This window comes from Maylandia zebra, linkage group LG7 (assembly GCF_041146795.1).
Source record: "Maylandia zebra isolate NMK-2024a linkage group LG7, Mzebra_GT3a, whole genome shotgun sequence".
NCBI lineage: Eukaryota > Metazoa > Chordata > Actinopteri > Cichliformes > Cichlidae > Maylandia > Maylandia zebra.
Window position 1 is genome coordinate 12716911 of NC_135173.1, and position 19868 is coordinate 12736778.

At 40.0% G+C, this 19868-nt stretch overlaps 1 protein-coding gene across 3 annotated transcripts in view; it reads right to left on the reverse strand.

The window, feature by feature from the left end:
- Positions 1-6128: 6128 nt before the first annotated feature.
- Positions 6129-19868, reverse strand: part of slco3a1a (solute carrier organic anion transporter family member 3A1a) — a 41833-nt gene continuing 28093 nt past the window's right edge. For all 3 annotated transcript variants that reach the window (XM_076885779.1, XM_004553206.6, XM_023152475.3), the window contains 8 exons: positions 17688-17786; positions 17324-17596; positions 15776-15940; positions 15478-15676; positions 11078-11240; positions 10509-10681; positions 10350-10414; positions 6129-9959 (listed from right to left, as the gene is read on the reverse strand). In XM_076885779.1, coding sequence (XP_076741894.1) covers positions 9607-9959; positions 10350-10414; positions 10509-10681; positions 11078-11240; positions 15478-15676; positions 15776-15940; positions 17324-17596; positions 17688-17786 — 1490 coding nt within the window. In that variant the 3' untranslated portion in view covers positions 6129-9606. The remainder of the gene's footprint in view (positions 9960-10349; positions 10415-10508; positions 10682-11077; positions 11241-15477; positions 15677-15775; positions 15941-17323; positions 17597-17687; positions 17787-19868) is intronic.

A 19868-nucleotide genomic window follows, 5' to 3' on the forward strand; every position in this document is an offset into this window, starting at 1 on the left:
CAGAGAAGTGTTGTTCAAAAAAAATTAGAACATTTTGATTTTGGGAAACTGTCAAAAACTGAAGTTGTCATCAGGCATTGTGAACTACTACTTTCCACACTGAGGAGCATGTTGAGACTACAATTTGATATTCAAACATAGGCGTGGATGCTTGACCAGCTAACTATATAACTCGTTAATGGGATTTCAAATCCACAAAAACAACTGGAAGGAGTTTTTTTTCCTTTCGCTTGTAGCTATAGATAAAACACTGCATTTTTACAGTGTGGAAGGGATGGTTTGGCTTTTGTGTGACTGTGTAGATACTTCATTAAAATCAGAAAAGATTTAGGATTTAGGATGAACCATTCTGTTAATCATTAGATGTGACCTGGGGTTTAGCTGGAGCTTTGGACGTCCAACCCCAGGAAACTCTGAGTTTGAAGCACTTCTTTTCCTTTATTGTGTGAATCTAACACACCGAGTTGCAACTTTTCGGGGGGAATGCCTGCTGACTTTTACTGGAGTAAAATGCATTTTGCTTTCAAATAATCATCCTCATCTTTCGGCATTTAAATTTCTCCCTGCTTAGTCAACGCGCCTCCAGGCACGATTTAGTCTTTTGTCATCTTTTTGTGTTTGCTTGAATTTAATGCAAGAATCAGATTGTAACAAACCAACAGCTCTATTCGACGTCAGGCCGCTTTTGTGTCATTTGTTTGAGGAAGCAAGTGCAGACGTGCAGGTAAACGCGCCACCTGATCGTGCCGGGGAATTTATTTTAATTTAATCACCCCTGGAAGTCAACTCACGTTGAAAACATGTCACACAAACCTTTGTTTTGAAGTCATACTGTGCATCTCAGAACAAGACTCATTTGCTAACTAAAACCCCTGTAACATAAAGTTCTGACAGCAGTTTTCACATTTTTCTTGGTTGTCAGACAATTTCAGGAAAAATCTTCTGCTGATGTTACAATCAGGAAGAAAATATCAAAAACCTCCCCCATTCTCCTTCCTACTGGCTCCTTCATGTTTTATCAACCTGTCTGCTTGTACACGGCACCAGAAGAGAGGCTGCGCAGCCGCTGGCTGAGATCACAACATTGTGTGTGTGTGTGTTTGTGAACAGCGGGGATATTTCAGTTAACCACAAAAGATTCAGTCGTTATATGAGCACACAAATCATTCACTGGAATGAAAAAAAGGACCATTAGCTAAAGAAAAAACGTCTCTATCCCCTCCACAAACTTTTGAGCTGCGTGTGTTAATGATATACATAATAATCAGCCACAGAGTTCATTTTTCTGATAAGGCTAAACTATCGACATGTTTGTGCTTTGAATTAGGTTCTGAATACAACTCTGCCCCTTAAACAAAGCATTTTTAAAGCAACTATTATCGGCACTTCATCCTGTTTTTGTAAAAGATGACCTTTTGCTTTTATTGACTGGGAGGATGGCTGAGATGAAAGCAATTCAGCCTTCTTTCTTTCTTTCTTTCTTTCTTTCTTTCTTTCTTTCTTTCTTTCTTTCTTTCTTCCTTCCTTCCTTCCTTCCTTCCTTCCTTCCCTCCCTCCCTCCCTGAACTTTTCCCTCCCGGCTTCACAGACTCATAAATGTTGGACTGTTCTGTGATTTCCAAACACATTTTTAAAATTTTCTCAATTATTTTGCTTTGCTCAGGGAATTCCAGCACTTTTCGGGCATAAAATAATTAGAGCGCTGATGTTGGAAAAGAAATGAATCTTATCACGCACCCCTTTATTACTGTTATGCTGTGCCAAGATTTTTCCTTTGAATATATTTATGTTTATCCCAAAATGCTAACTGAGCATGTTTGCTTTTTTATTTTCTTGCCGTTCCTTTAGCAGATGAGTTTCTTCATAAGTACAAACGTTTGAATAGTCGTCATCGATTCTTCATTCCTTTGTAATTAAAAGTCATTTATTAAAATGTGTTACCCCTCCATTATACAATTCCTATCATTAGCATCATTTTCGCCCTCAGTCAGTCTTTAGCTAGTTAGTTAGTTGATATATAATTAAAGTAAATTAGGGATTATGCAGTCAAAACAAATCTAAAGGGAAAGTGCTATCTGTTTTCATATTCCAGGCATACATTTTCTACACGATTGCGATTCACAGACATGAATAAAGGTCTAATTTACATAAATTGAAAAGTGCAGCTGGAGCCCTGAGATTGTGCATAATGACTCATAATGATATTTACACATATGATGTCTGGTTTTACATCCAGTGCTAATTCACAGTTCACTCTCAGTGTGTTTAGTGGGACATGTACGTCGCATTTCCACTCTGGGATGAAAATCCAAATGAGAGCAGGATGAATTCAGTCACTCTATCAGATTAACAGTCACTGAACGTGTATCAGCAATTTGAGAAGGATGCAAGTCGAGGCACCCCAGAGAGGATTTACTGCTTTATTTTCTCCACTCGAGCTGTTGTGTAACGCTTTGTCTTACTAAAGCAGCCATTAGGCTAATTGACACTTCTTGACTAAGAGAGAAAACTCTTGCCTGCAGCAGCGTCTGTTTCCTGCTGGTGGATTCTTGTTGTTGTCGTTGGCTTTTTTTGTTTTGTTTTGTTTTGTTTTTGCTCTGCCTTTCAACAAGGACACCTTCCCGGGGAATCGCAGTTGTTGTATTTTGTGCATCTTTGTTGTGAGGAGTATCAGGAATGAGGTGAATATCAGAGGCTGTTGAGACAGATGCAGTGATACTGATACTGCTGCTGTCATGCACAAGCTTTTTCTCTTTCTTTCTGTGTGTGTGTGTCTTGTTCAGGAGTGTCATTGAGCTATTATTAGACTTTACAACCACCTGACAACGACACTCGCTCAAAGACAGGCAGAAATACACTGCGCCCTCATTTTTTAAAGCGCATTATAGCCACATTTGCAAGTGCTGAGGTGTCATTGTAATTATGAGATGTCGTTTTCAGAAGCAACAAATATGAGGAGGCCATTAATTTTGCATGTAAGATCAGTGAGATCTGTGTAACATATCATAAGATAACTGCTCCAGCAGACTGTATTTCCTTAAATTTGATAAGACTAAGGAGATGAGGGAATAGTACCTTGATGCCTCTATACATGCTTTACATGTGTCATAAGATCCATTCATCTATTTTCTTCTGCTTATCCTTGGCAGGGTCGTGTGGCGCACTGGAGCCTATCCCAGCTACCACAGGGCGAGAGGCTCCAGGCACGCTGACGCAGGGCTAACACAGACATCACAGTCACATACACACCTATGGGTAATTTAGAATCACCAATTAACCTAACCTCAATTAACCGAACCCACGCAAACACGTGGAGAACACGCAAACTCAGGACCTTCTTGGTGTGAGGCAACAGAGATAATTATGCCACCGTGCTGCCATAAGATCATGTTTGGCTTTTTTGAACCGAAGAAAGCAGAGGTGGGCTCGATCCAAAGATAATATCGATAAGAATGCTGGTATTGGTATAGATATTGGATACATACTAATGCAATAGCATCGATACTTTGTTGCCTCTTACTTCAGTATTGTGTTGAACCTTTTTTTAAATTACTATTATTTTACTAAAAAAGAAAAATTAGTTTTAAAATATGTGAAAATTTTTAGTGTTTTTTGTTAATACAACAAAGCACACTTTGAAATTTAGGTTAATACAACTAATTATTGTGAAAAATACAAATCTGTGAATTAGTGAAATGTATTCAGAGTTGCAAATTGATGATGGTTCATCTCAAACCATGACACGTAAGCCTTTATAGGTCAAAAGTATCGGTATTAGTACTGGTATTGGTGATACTTGGTATCTAAACTATATCAAAAGTATAAGTATCCCACAGTACTAGCAGACAGGCTTCAGCTCTGCAACACTGTTTTTAGTGTAATGCCCACCTGTTACAGGTCAGCTTCTGACTGACAGGGTTAGGGGTTTTTTTTTGTCGATACCTGTAAAGTATATTATTGACACTTTTTCAAAATTTCCTTCTTATCTCTCATTTGGTTACATTTTAATGACACTCAAACTGTAGGACTAAATCTTGCACCTTAAATATTTGTTAAGGCTGAAAACAGGAATTAATTCCAGTGTGTTTGTTTTTGCCCAGAAAGGATAACTGGCATAATCATTAGGATGCTGTTTTCATATATGGGTTAATATAAAGTTGCTACAACGTTTGTCATATGGGATTTCACTACCGTATTTTCTACCTTAGTTATTTACAGAAATCAGCACAGCGGTATGACAAGGACGATGTTGTAAAGGCTCACCTTTCAGCACATTCACTTCACCAGATGCACCTTGTTTCTTTTCCTCACCTTTGATTGGGTGTGGTGCTTGGCCTTAATTGCACTCACCTGTCACACATTATATGTCACACAGTATATAAGGACTGCACTCACTTACCCTTCACTCCCACATGGGGCGGCAGCTGAGGTGAGTTTCTCTTTGAGTTTCCTGAGTTCATGTGTCATTTTGAGTTACTTAAATCATACTTTATGTCCTTTTTAGAGAGAGCAGTCCATGTGTGTCTTTCTTTCCTTTATCCGTTATACAATAAAACAACAAAACCTGCAAAGATTAATGACTGCTTATTTTCATTCTAATCGGATGAGCCCATGATGACGACTACTGAAACCCTGAACCAACCTTCCTCCAAAACAGACGAGAAATGTCTTAATTTGTGACATAGATTCACCGAGGCTGATTTTAGCGAGATTGACAGGTTATTGATCAGAGATGCTCTTCTGTTCTTCAGACCGGTGTGGTCTTCTGATGCTGTTGTAGCCCATCTGCTGCTTTTCTGCATAGCTTGGTTGATTTTCTGTTGCCTTCCTATTAGCTCGAAGCAGTCTTGCCACTCTCCCCTGACATCAACCAGGCATTTTCACCCAGACAACTGATCCTCACTGAATATTTTCTCTTTTTCAGACCATTTTCTGCAAACCTTGCCACAACAACCATGCCACATTCAAAGTCACTTAAATAATTTTTCTTCTCTCGGTTTGAACTTCCGAAAGTTAACTTGATCATGTCTGCTTGCTGAAATTCCATGGATTACTGTCAGATGATTGGACGATTTAATATTTGAGTTAAACAGCTGTACCGATGAAAGTGAATAGATAGATAGATAGATAGATCGATCGATCTCTAGCTAGCTCTGCTCAGTCATTTTAGCTCAAGGTTGGACATTTGAGAGTTACATGATGTCAAGAACACAAGGACTCGTGTGCTACGTCCAGAAATCCAGGAAAGCTATTATTCAAGTGTTTCTTAAAAAACCCAGGAGAGAGGACCACATCAGTCATCTTGTACCAGCTCCCTGTGTGACTTTTATATTCTTTTGTTGGTTTATAAGGGACTGAATCTACTTCACTTTTCATATGTCATATATCAGGAATGAAAGTCTTAGAAAACGTGAGGTCTGATTGAACTCTCACGTCTATTAATGTGATGAAGTGAAGAACTTTGAATTGTGCTGCTTTTGAAAGCCTTTATTATACAAAAGAAAAAGAAAATTCTCATTGCACACTTTGTCCTTCCCTCAGCAGCATTTGCTGTTAGAGAGCCTTATATACATCCTCATGTAACATTCATGCTTATTTGACTTCAAAAGGTAAAATTGTTCTTTGATTTATTTATTGTTTTTATACAGTAAAAATATTAAGTAGCACTTGTTAAAATTATTTTTGCAGAAACATGTATTGATTTACATAATATCTAGAAGCATATTTTACAAACTCTCAGTGGTTCTGTGGTACTCAAACTGTGAGAGCTAAAGTCTAACGGCTAAACTAAGCCTCCAATCCACTGTGCAAATCAAAATATGGAAAGTCTCTGTCCTCATGTGGTACCATTAATTTCTCGTGTCTATATAAAGCATCTCGCTGGGCGAGGACTTGGTACAATATTGGGAATATGTGCTGAGCCGTGAATACAAACTGGCAGCTGAGCTGGAGCTTTTATTTTAACAGTGCCTCAACACTTATATTAGAATCTTTAAAAAGCCTATCTGAAAAATAGAACCGTGATTACACACACACACACTCCAACAATTCCATGTTCTCGGTCCTTGCATATCTTGTTCCAGTAGCCTACTTCCAGACCTCATTAAGCCAGGTGACATCTGAGCCGGTGTGGTAAATAAGTGCAGCAATTTATTGAAATATGTGCAAACATGAATAGAAATACAGTATACAGGGCAAAAACAGAGTTTGTACAATTCTAAAAAGTTTGAAAATCAATATTTTGTTTGACCAGCACAGCCTGAACTCTTGCGACTCCTGCATGTTTTTCTGTCCAGCTATGCTATTACTGCATTGGCACTTTGTTTGGGATCATTGTCATGCTGAAAAATGAAGTTGTGGCCAACAGCATTGAGTCACATTATATTTTTCAGTGGTGCAGTTACTGCACTAAATTCATTAATAAATTACCGTTGCAATTGTGTCGTTACTTGTGGGAGGAGGACCGCGGTGGAGCAGCCTGCAGTCCAGATATGGACATTACTGTTTATTTTATGAAAGGACAAGAGTACGATGGTAAAGCTGAAACTACATCCAGGATAGAATCAATCGCATTCTGCTGATAACACAACTTCAGCTCTTTCCAAGTATCTGCACAGACAGCATGCTAACACAAAGCTAGCCAAAACCCCAAAGTGACATTAAAGCTGAATGCATGCTAGCAGCCAGAGCCTGAACTTCAGCAGACAACAAAGGCAGTGATGAGCAGTCAGCCTTGTAGCTTCCGTTTGTACTTGTTCATGTTTCTAAAGTTGACTGTGGCAATCGCTTTGAAGTCTCTGTGCTCGTTTTCAGCTTTGCTTCAAGTTGTCAATTTTCTGTTCATAAATAAATACTAAAATATTGCATCTGTGTTCTAAATAGAATAAGTTGTGTTGGTGTGTGGAACTGCCTCAAGTTTATATTGTTGGCCATTTGAACAAAGTTAAGTACCGAGTAGTGTAACAAATTACTTCATCCACTTAGTAATTAAGTAAAATACAGCATTACTTGAAAAAAAAAGTAATGAGTAATGTGTAATATATCAGAGGTGGGCAGATGAATCCAAATATTGATAGCATTGATACCGATGCTGGTATTGTTATCGGATAGATACTTTGCTCTATCCTGTAAATATGCATTATATTATTTAACGTAATATAATCATGTTAAATAAATTATGTTTTTCAGAAATGAAAAATTGCATTAAACAGACTATGACAAATGTTGAATCGTTTTGTATCAACTCTCATGTCAGTTTTACTTATAGCACATTTGAACAACAGAAGTTGATCCAAAGTGCCTTAGAGACAGACATGTTTAAATTAAACTAAATTGATTTTAATTTTACTTACACAACAGCCACCCATATGGGCGCTTAATATTGTAAGGTAAATACCCCTACAATAATACAGAGAAACCCCAACAATCAGACGACCCCCTATGAGCAAGCACTTTGGCGACAGTGGAAAGGAAAAACTCCCTTTTAACAGGAAGAAACCTCTGGCAGGACCTGGTGCAGGGAGGGGCAGACATCTGACGAGACCTGTTGGAGGGTGGGCATTCCAGGTCTCCAGAAAATCCAGTTTTAAAATACATGAAAAGTTAAAAGATGCATTTCGTTATGTTAGCTAATTATTGCATAAAAACAGTGATTTAGTGGCCATTAAAATGTATCCAGGTTTAGCAAATTGATTCATCTCATGGATCACGACACACTGCTCTCTCTGACCTAAGCTGCCTTTAAAGGTTAAAAGTATCATTAAAGGCATCGGTGTTGTATTTACTCTGTATCAGATCGATACCAAAATCTGGAGTACTCCACATCGCTATAATACATTACTTCTTTTGAGTTAAGACCACAACACTTTACAGGTTGTATTGCATTGTGGATGAAAATATGACCAATATAATTCTATCAACTTTGACCGCAACACCACTGGCTGAAATGCAGCCCCAAACCATGACCCAGCCTCCACCATATTTTACAGATGGCTGTAGACACTCCTCCATACTTTGTGACATTTTGCCCCTTAAGTCGCCCCCTGCTAGCCAGCAGAAACAGTGGTTGTTTATAAAAACATTGAACAACTCAGCTCTACACACATTTTGCCTGCTCCCTTATTCACAAGGGGCCACCACAGGATGGCTCTGCATATTTGATTTGGCAGATTTTCACACCTGATGTCCCTCCTGATGCAAACCCCAAGGGACTCGTGCCTCCTCCTGGGACCAAACTGGCAAGCTTTGACTTGTTAGGCGAATGTGTAAACGACTACACTATGGAGCCACTTACACACAAACAGAACTCAAAAGAAAAGAAAAGAACTCAAATTTGTATGAATTTTCTGAAAAATAATTTATTTCCAGAGTAAAATAAACAATATGCTGCCATACAAAAAGTGTAAGAAAAGGGACAAACTGTAACTGCAGAGAGCTCAGCTGAGTAACAGGTCACATGTGCAGTGAGTCACACCTGGATATGAATTCAGTGCCCTTTAACTTTATTTAACCTTGTACACACAGTCTCCTTTAGCACATCTGTAACCTCTGTATCTTATTACAGGCCTAGTTTGAAGACACAGGCAACACACCATAGATATGAATTGTCCCAGATCTTTTGTAACATCAGACACACACACATCCCAGACAATTAGATTACATATAATTTATACTCGAAAACAATCTAATAAAAACATTCTGGGCCAAATGAAAACAAACCTTCCACTTGAAGGATGAACAACATAAAAATACTACTTTTGATTTCCTTTGCTTTGACACTGGGTGCAAAAGCCAAAAGAAAACATATAGAAAGTTTTTATTCAAACTATCCCTTATTAAGACATATTAGGCTGAAAAGAAGTAAAAACAACATGGAAATGCTATCATGAAGAAACATTGCACATTTCAACCTATAAGACAAGACCTCAACGTCTAGTCTAAGAAGTATCAAAAAACAGTGTCTATGATCCAGCAAGAGAACAGGAAACTGAGCAGTTAAAAGATCCAACAGGCCACTAAAATAACCCAGTGAGGGTGTTTCTGTTCTCTCTTTTTTTAATTTTTCAATAGGAAAATTTCCTGCTGTGAAATTAAAACGCATCAACTAGTAGTTTGTAAACACTTGGCAACTTTTATAAATATGAATAACTGAAAAACAAACCAAACTTTTCTTTTTTTTAACCATAAAAATGTCATTTTGAAGAGTGACGGAACAAAAACACACAGTGCTGACTGAAAGGAAACTGTCACTGGAATCGTGACGGACCTAAAACAATATGGCAACTATAGTTTGTAGTAGCATCATGTCCACTCACTAATAACAGACTAGGACTGAGTGGGACGGTACTGCGCTCGTCTTCTACCACAGAGTCAACACGGGAACTCACTGGCAACACCTGACAACACCTCGCTCAGACGTAAACAACTACAGTGGACCCTTTTGATTTTATCGAGGACGTGTAGCGCAGTCGAGAGCCACCGAGGACCTCAATGGGCCGTAAAATAGATCGCCTTTATCAAAACCTCTTGAATTTAACAAAGAAGAAAAAACTACATTCCTAAAATAGTCATTTAAATGTCCATATTGTCCTTTTTTTGCTTTACAAATTATAAAACAGACTCCATATTTTCACAAAACTCGTGGTCCTCGAGGTTGTATATAAACTTCGTCCTGTCGACGACTTTGGGGCCGTCGGTGAGGGACGGGTAAAACTCAGTTGGCGTCAAGTGGCCCTCGTGACTTTTGATGTACTTCCTGTAGTTCCGCCGCAAGCAATACCACGTGGTGGTGTAAAGGAGGAAGGCGACACCCTTGAGAACGATGGCCAGGCTCACGTAGAGATGCCTGTATTTCGCGTTGTCGTACAACAGGCAGGCACCCTTCTTGTCGCAGTCCGAACTCCAGAAAAGGCAAGTGGAGTCGATCCCAGCACCAAAAATCAGAGGAGGGGGAATGAATCCTGCAAGAGAGAAACATGCACTGAGCTAAGGTTTGCTGGCTGTAAGAGGAGAATCATAAATCTTCAAACTATCACTCCGTACGCACTGAAATGATTTAAAAATCACATTTTGTCTCTCTTATGTTCCATTTCTTCTCTTGCCTCCTGAACGTGAGGTTGTTTTTACACTCTCGTGATCTGATTTACTTGCTTTCCATCTGAAAACACGTAAAGTCGATGCAGCCGCGCATCAGCGATTGACGGGTTGCCGTCATTAACAGAGTGCGTCACTGGAGGCATTGGTAAAACGCCACACGCTTGCAGCCTCAACAGGATTTGTGCTGCGAGTGAGAGAAATGAGACTGAGCGATTGCATGTGAAAGTGATGTGTTATCTGGAAACGGTTCCTACCGAGGAGTCGCAGCAGAAGGAACAGCACACCGAGCGCGTATGATTTCAGCTCAGGGCTCACAGTCCTTCAAGAGAAACAGACAGAACAAAAAAAGTTTTATTTTTCAAATTAAAGCATTGAGAGTCTCTTCACAAAATAAAATAAAACCACAATGATACCTGATTAGGATGATGACAGAGGGAGTCTGGGCCATGGCTCCGACCAGGCTGCAGACACAAATCACGCACAGGAAAATGAGGAAAGACTGCTGGCATCCCGGCATTGGGCATTTCCCGGGAACCGCCGTGGCACTTTCGCTGTCGTTGGATATACAGGAGCAGCCGGTCAGATTCTGTCAACAGAAAGAGAGAGAGACGTTTGTACAACAACAAGCCATTCATCCTGCAGGAACACACATGCTACACCTGCTCCTCACGTCTGGATCAAAATCCTCAGTAGAAATGAGCAATGTGTGTTTGTTTTAGGAGCACTTAAAAACTGAAAAAAGAAAAGCAAAAAAAAATTCAGCAGCAGTGAAGTGGTGATATTTTGTGCTGCTGAGCTGATGTGATTTGAAGCACGTTACCACCTGACTGCCCAGCATGTGCATGCTGATGACAGAGCTGTGAAATACTGGGACTTCATATCTGTGAACACTATAAAGGTTTCTGGTGGCTTTTCTGTGCTACAGTCCTCATCAACATTGCTGGTACTCATCATAATCAGAGGGCAAAAGCAAAATGAAAACCTGAGAAATGTTGGATGCGGGGATCCCAGTTCGGCTGCAGCCGGCGAGGCAGGCGGACAGGTAGGTGATTTCGTTGGAGCCGCACACAGGGCTGATGGAGGAGGTGAAGCAGCTGCATTGACTGTTGCACTGAGCTTCTGGTTTCCTGCTCGCCTGCAGGGTCCTAAACAGAGAGAAACAGCTGTAAGTTACATCTGTAAAACTAAGGAGCCCTTTATCAGATATTATGGACACTGTTTCACTTTTAACATCTCCATGGAAACGACGCAGCTCTCCTAACCCGCTCTGGAACAAGTTGGTTTTAGGCCACCAATTTCAAAAGCGGCTCAAACATTCAGTATTTCTACAGGATGAGCACACAGACTAAATCACTGAGTTCACACTTTATTAAAGAGATAAAAGCAACACCGAGGCTGAAGACTGAGCCTGAATGCTTTTATTTTAACTGAAAAAGAAGCAACCTTGGACTCAGAGGTCTCAAAGTGCGCTGCAAATAAAAGGAGGTGTTTAATATTCATCTGAACACATGAATATCTTTTACTAGCACAATGATAAAAAGATAGAGAAAGAGCTCAATGCCAAAACCCCCGCAGAATACAGTGCTATCGGTCTCAAAGTGATCCAAACAGGTACGCTGTTCTTGAGGAACCTCGACACATCTGTGTGCAAAACACAGCTGGATTTCTGCATATGTGTGTGCATGAGTGTAAAATCTCCCCCTCCTCAAAAACAGCCCCTGTGTGACAGATCAATTATCCTCCTCTTAATCTACTTCCTGCCCCCTGTTTATATCGCACACTTACATTAACATCCGTTCAATAAACATCATCATCATTTGTAACTAATAATTAGCTTCACTAGGGCTAAATGTAATGTATTGATTACCTGACTTAAACAGGCTTAAATACTTAAATGAGACACAGCAACCAAAAGTAACAATTTTTAACTAAAATATGATGATTGACTGATTATACAAATATTTGCTGCTGTTGCAGGTTTAGCTGTGGTACAATAACAGCTGTGGCAGCCTCGCCTCTGTCAGTGCGCCCCAGGGTGGCTGTGGCTACAATGTAGCTTGCCATCACCAGTGTGTGAATGTGTGCGTGACTGGGTGGATGACTGGATATGTAAAGCGCTTTGGGGTCTTTAGGGACTAGAAAAGCACTATATAAATACAGGCCAGGCCATAACAAGATTAAAGCATTGAAAACAGAGGAGCAGTGAAAGCTGGCAGAAGATTTTTTTTTTACCTGGGCTTTGCACTATGAAGCGAGTTCAGCATACTTCTGATATCTGTTCATTTCTGAATTCATTTACCCAAACATCAAAAATCACGATAAGCAGCCACAAGAAGCTGCTAACCAACTCACCAAGGTTACCCAGGGTTTCTCAATCGCACATTCACCTGAAAGGTTTGATGTTGGCGCAACAATCAAAATTAAAAGTTTAGATAAGTATACTGGCAGCAGAGCAGGTGACTTTGCCAAGGAAGATAAAATTATGAGGAAAGTATGGGGAAAAATATAAAGAGGTTAAACACACAATACAGACTGAAAGCGTCATTTCTGCTGCTGACTAAGCAGCGGTGTGTGAGGAGAAGCGTTGCACAGCAGTTTAGTATTAAAAGGCCTGAATGAATGCAGGGGCACTTTAAGTGCTTTGGTCAATAAGACTGGAAAAGAGCTGCTATAATAATAAAATTTAGCTTATTTGAAGCCAGGAAAGAAAACCAGCAAAACGCTGACTGCACTGACAGTAAACAGAATCATCAATATCACAGCTGTATCCTGTGTATTAGGACACAGGAGAATCTGAGAGCAAGTAAGGAACACATTAAAAACAGAATTCAAATTTAGGTTTAGACTATGTGCAAATTTAATGTAATAGGGAAGAAAAAATGAAGGAATAAACTTGCATCTAAGAATTTATAATTCTTAATGGTCATCTGTGTATTGCATCAGAAATTAGACATTAAAAAGTAAAACCCTTCTACTATCTGTGCAGAAGTCAGAGGCTTTTCCCAGCTGTGGTGACACTGTGATTGGTCAGTAGGTTGATCTCTAACCTTACTATGGTGATGCACCCCAGTAAGAAGTGACAGAGTTACTAAGATGATAAATAAGGTCTTTGTTCTGTGGCAGGTAGTACAATTGAAGATGCCACTGGCAGGATTACTAAGAAGTTAAGGGTAGATCTGCATGAAAACTGTCAGGCTTGGTGCAAGATCGAAGCGATTACATATGGAGGCTATCTAGATCTGAATACAGGCATTTTTTTTTTTTAAAGGACTCCTTATCATTCTGAGAGGCTATCATTGATTATTCCCTCTAAATTCAAATCCAATACAAAAAGAAAAAGGAGACTTTGGATTGTGAAAAACAAAACAAAGGAGCACTGGCAGTAAAGCTAGATTTCTACCAGAGAGAAAAAAAAAGGTGTTAGACCCAGCCCTGCTGGGGGGTTAACAGCGCAATAACCACCTACAATTCCACATACTGTGTGTGCCCACGTCAGATGATCTGTGGGGTGTATGCCTAGGTGTAGCTCTGCCTCACTCACTGATTTTTTGACAGTACTATTCAGATACAGGTCAAAATGGGGGCATTTTACTTCATGCCGTCACAAATAGTTACAAAACATGAGATGAGAAAAGGGAGCAATCTTGATATCACGAATTAATCCACGGGCTGATATCCTTGGATTCAAGATACATGCATAAGGTGAAGAGGAATGCAATGTGTCTGTTCTGATTTGAGATGTTTGTTTCTATTAGAAGGAAGAAGCCAAACACCATATTTGTTATATTATCATATAATTTGCTTTGTGGAGTAAAATTACGAGTTTATCCTCATGTACTTCTTTAGGTTTTATAAAAACAAACTGTCTTTTTACCTTTGAAGTAAAGAATTTAAGTTAAAAAGTGTGCGCATGAGACAGTGATTCATGCTAATTTATGACAAACGACATAATAAATACAAAGTCCCTTCTAACAACAGAGCTTCACTTGAAAGGTTTATCAATATGAAAGTGAATAACGTGTCCTGCTGCATAATAGCTTTGCTTTAAACCTCTTTTTATTGGTGTCTGATTCAGTGAAGTCTGTCACATTCATATTCAGTTCATGCAGCCCTCGAGGCCACTTTCCAAACAGAAAATCTTTTTATAGACTCGACAAAATGACACAAAGTTGTTTGAATAAAAAGCCTTCTGTCCCATCTTTGCCCCAATGTCCAGCAGTGATAAGAATTTTTATTTATACATTTATAGTCCCTACAGTTCATCTGCAAAAAAGTCCTCCAGCCTTAGCAGCAGCACCGCTTTTCACTGCTAGAGTTTGTTAACTGCTTGTATTCTTGTTTGATAAACTGGGTTTGAAATGCTAACAGTGCATTTCGTTCCTCCTCAACCTATGACATGAAAACACGCTGAAGTGAGGACAACAGAAATATATCATTAGATATCTGCCGTTCCTCCACTGATGAGTTCATCTCATCTTACATTAAGGACACAGTTTCTGGCGACGTGTGAATGAAGCTTCTATGCAAGTTCAACGAGGAAGACCTAGTATTAACTCGTTTCCCTGCATTCCTGCATGGTTGGGCTGCTAGTCTGTTGTTAGATCACTTCTTTCATCATTATCTCTGGTCCAGTAACTTTATTTCCTTATTCAGCGAGTCAATCAGCCTCTGTTCCCTGTGCTTTAAATCTTGGTGCTCACTGTGGCCCGCCTCCACTACATCTCCATTTCATTTTGTTCGCTCAGATACCCTCGTCCGAGTCCATCTGCTTTATCTCCATCACCACCAGCAGCGTCTAGACTCCAGGGTGGTCCTGTCCTATTTCCCACCACTGGTGGGAGTGCTCTGCTATGTAGCTTCATCTGAGTCTAATCATCAAATAGTTTATTACCCAAACTTTGCGCTTCAACACATTGAGTTCAATTCTTTCAAATAGTCTCTGCTTACTGAATTGGATATCAAAAAGGATGGCTTCCCAAACTTTATGTAACTACAGCTAGTTTTAAAAAGGGGTTATCCAGGAAGTAAACATAGGCCAGAAGCCTGAAGATCAGAATGCCACACTGAGCAACAGCGCTCTAACTCGTCCCTCTTTCACACATAAAAGATAATCTCAACTTGCACCTCTTCACATGATCTTGGCTGACAGCTACTTCAACTGCTTTATTTATTGTGTTACATTAGTCTGCAGCCCCTACTCGCCTTGGATCAAGGCACGGCTGAGGTTGGCGTGAGGAATATGCCACTTTTAGCCTTTTAGTTGTGGTTATTAAGTAATTTAAAACCAGTGTCTTCTACAAACTCCGGTGTCAGTTTCCACTTTTCGTTGATGCTTTTAAGCAGAGGATGTAACAAGTGATAATATTAAATATTTTTTCTTACATGTTGCCATACGGGATGGTCACTCCTGCGACGGGACCCGTATCACAGCCAAGGAACAGAAAGGAGACGTAGCAGGCGGTGGACAGCAGGTTGACCAGCATGGCCATTCGGATTGCTCCCAGCGCTGATAGATTCAGCTTCTTCACCAGCAGACCACCCATGAAGATCCCCAGACACGCACATGGAATAGCTGTCATACCTTAAACACAAGATAGGCCCAAATCTGTTTATTATGCTCCTCTGCAGAAAAAAAAAAAAAAAGTGTGCATACGTGTGACTTTTTGCACAGAATACAAACCTAACAACTGATTTGCAGAGGTGGTGGTGAGGTTGAACTGCTGCTCAAGATATTTCCCCAGAAAGGCTGCAAAGCCGGCTACGACGGCGATCTCCATACAGGCTGCCAGGACGATACAGGTGAACACAGGGTTCGACAGGAGTTGCTTGGTAACCGTGGGGATCACTGGACATAAAAGGAAAGAGGAAAGATAAGCATTGAGGGTAGGGCTGTGCGATATGACCAAAATCTCATATCCCGATATAAGACCTCTATCGTCCCGATAACGATATAAATCACAAAAATTTACATTTTCTGAAAGTTCTGTGAATTTCGGGCAGCTTGCATGAAGTGTTTCCAGCTGGGCGTCGTGTACCTGCAGTTGAGTGTTTTAACCGATGCATGAAACTATACATTTTTAGACATAAGTTGTAACGGCCGCCGTTTGCTTTGTTTTTATTTATTACACGGTGTGCTGCGGGAAAAAGCCTGTTCTAACGTTTGAGTTTAAGGTTTATTTTTTAGCACCTGGCGGCTCTTTTTGACTTCTCATCCGTAAATAATCTGCTCTTTCACGTGATTCAGTTTATTTTGAAAAGTCTCAACAGGGTCTTGAGCTTTATTGTGAAAGGTTTATGTGGAAAATAAACAAGCAGACACGCAATGGTTTTACCGTCGTTGTTGCTAACGACACCGCATAACAACAGGCGGTTGTCCGTCCGTAGTGTGGTTATATTACAAGAGAAAGAGAGAACTTTAAGAAATTAATATAGCCACTACAGTGACCATCAAAACGCTGAAAAAACTCTACTAATCCAAAACTAGTGTTCAAGTTCTTCTAGTAGTTCATTTTACTTTTAAAAGTTGCATACTCTTTCAATGTATTTCCCCTTAATGAGACAGATATTTTACAAACTTGTTGTTAATTAAAATATATATACAAGTACAACTTGCAATGGTGCGATGTGGGGACCTAGTCTAGACTCCAGTAGCTAGAGTAGATTTACAGTTCAATTCTTATGTGTTATATAGTGGGCCTTGAAGCAGCTCCTAAGTTTATCCTTTGTCTCATACAAGCCTCCTTTTCTTTGAGTCAGCTTTATTCTGATCGGCTGGCCCTTGAAAACAGCAAGTTTGAACATAAGCTGAGATGACCATACTAATGATAGATGTCTGAACCAGAGCATTTAGCACAGTCTGAAACTGAGCTTTTGGTTTACTGGGATTATATACGTATATGTTGACCTCACCATCTGACCATGTTTAACATGAGCACTTGTCACTATAACAGTAAAAAATAAGAAAAAAATATCATAGGTTATCTTTAACAACACATAATACTACAAAGGATGATATTATAACTAATCTAGTACCATTTACACTAACAGGTTTTATTTAAAAAGGACTGTAGCACTTCTGTTTTGTCAGTACTTCATAGCATTTGGCAAATACAACAAATAAAAATACAAAATGTTGTGTGTTTTTGTTCCATACATGCTTGCATTAAAAAAACAACACCAACAACCAAAAAAAAAAACTGCAGTACCACACTGGATGCTGCATGCTCACCCCTGAGTTGCTGACAGCAGGTGGGGCTATTGGCAGGCTCATGGTTAACTACGACTCCGTTGCTGGGCTTAGGAGTCTCACAGTCTGAGCTCAGAGAGGGAGGAAGCATAACCTGCTCGCTATCTGCTCCCTCCTCCCGCTCCCTTGCTGGCAGCGACTGAGGGAAGCCAAACATCAAGACAGCAGAGCAGAAGAGTAAGGCACCACACAGGAGGAAGCCTGCCCACCAGGCCCCGATCCACCGCGGGTCTTCTGGAGTGATGTTCAGTTTACCTGCGGGGAGGCATGGTGTCGGTCAATAAACTGCACATGCCAAAAAAAGAACACACGAGAGGATCACAGAGTAGGGACACATTCAACTCACTGGTGTCAATGAAGATGGCGTCCACATAGAATTTAGTGCACAGCGATCCAAGGATGAAGCCGCAGGCAGGTCCGAACACCAGTGTAGAGAAGAGGATTCCTGCAAAGAAACATTGATAAAGTTTAATGTTTGATTTCTACACATCCAGTACTCTAGGATATATTTTTATACTGGGAAAAAATATCTAAAGTAACCTAAATGCTTTATTGTTTTTCCTCAAAGTCTTGTTAATATGTTCTGGGTAGTGTTAAACATTTATGGTAAACAGACATATAGTATGAGAAAGCATCAAGCAGTTTTAATTAATTTAATTTGCTCATCTGAGTTTGTATTCATTAAAAATCTTTAGATTTAACTTATTTTTAAGTAGCTACACAGTTAGTTTTAGTCTTTGTAAGATGGAGGGTGTTCTTACAGAGGAGCAAGATTTAGGAAAATCAGAATACAGTACAAACAACACCTAACGAGGGCACTTGATTCCCTGTACTCTACTTGTTTGTTTATCAAATGAGTAGTGGCCCCACCACTCACCCTATGATAGCTGGGATGAACTCCAGCCTACTTGGAGAAGCAGTTAAGAAAACAGATGGATGGAAACTGGTTTAATATTTAGCTCATAAAAGGTCTGAATATAGTACAAAAGGCTCAAGTTCTAAGAGCCTAAAAGTGAAACCTTCAATTGTCCTACTTTTCTGGGCAGCTACTCGAAGATATTCAATTTCAAAACGTATCAAAATAGAACGACAGCAAATCTTCCACAGTATTCTCTTCGTTTTCAGCGGTCCTATCCAGTAGGTACACTGTGGAGCATGACGGCAAACACAGAAGCAATTCAGCTGTCATGAAAGATCAAGTCAGTTAAAAACCACAATGCTATTGGTGGCAGCACACAGCGACTGTGTTCGTTATGCTCACATGGCTCAGCCCTATCAAACTCACAGCATAACATACACACCTGACAATGGAAAACAGTGGTTCTGTCCCAGTCTTATACTGGGCAGCTTGAAGCTTGATCTAAAAATCCTCATTAGAGCATTGTCAGCGGGGTGGAAGTCTGGCACTATGACTCAGACTGCAGGGAGATAATGAAGACTTCAAAGCTCAATTTAGGAGACAAATATCCCCCCGACAGTCTGTCCTGTGATCTGCGGTATTATTAGACCCGAGTGTGGAGAGCTGTACTGCGACAAACCAGATCCGAGTTTAAGTTTAACTACTGCTGCGCACAAGAAATGCAGTTTCGAATTACCATCAAAATGAAATGAAAACATCCCTGCTAATTCTGCTTCCTTCTCTTGGGGCATTAAAAATATTTCTGCTACCAGGACGATGTTGTTTGCATGCCAAAAGCAGCCACTTAACAAAAACAAAACAAAACAAAAAAAACAACAAAAAAAACATGGAAACTGTGACTAAGCTGTGTATGTCTTTGCTTGTGCTGAGAGCAAATGCATCAGGCCTGCTTCCTGCCTTGACCACCCACATAGGAAGGGAGTCAACACATGAGCCTCATTCACATCACAGTTTATTCTTCGCATAAAGGAAATGGCTCACAGATTTGCTAGGTGGCGTTTACTACCTATACCCTCTTCTCCATTTTAATGCGATATAAACAGGCTCATTTAAGCTAGACTAGGAGTGAAACAAAACAGAAAGAGCCTTTCAAGTCGTGATGGGAACATTTGGCTGTTGTTCTGAAGAATACAAGTGAAACATCTTTGTGGTTGAGAGTCAGACCAGCACGGAAATGAACAAAGACCCAGATGTAGTCATGAGGCACTGGATCATGACAAGTTTTCACCTATTCCTTCTGCTATTTTCTGAGATTTTGGCAGGTGGCTGACAAATTTCTGTTGCTGTCTGAATGCAAGACTTCCAAATGTGAGAAGTTGTTTTTTTTTTTTTAATAAATTGTCAACTCACTCACACACACACACACACACACACACACACACACACACACACACACACACACACACACACACACACACACACACACACACACACACACACACACACACAGAGGAAGTTGTTGTATTTCATTAGGAAGTGTTTACTATATACCTAACAAAGAGTTTTGCTTAAAGCACTTAAAAAAAAAAAAAAAAGAAGCGGACTGCAGCCACCACTACGTGACTACAAAATTTGCCTGTGGTGTTGCAAATGAGGCCTATGCACAAT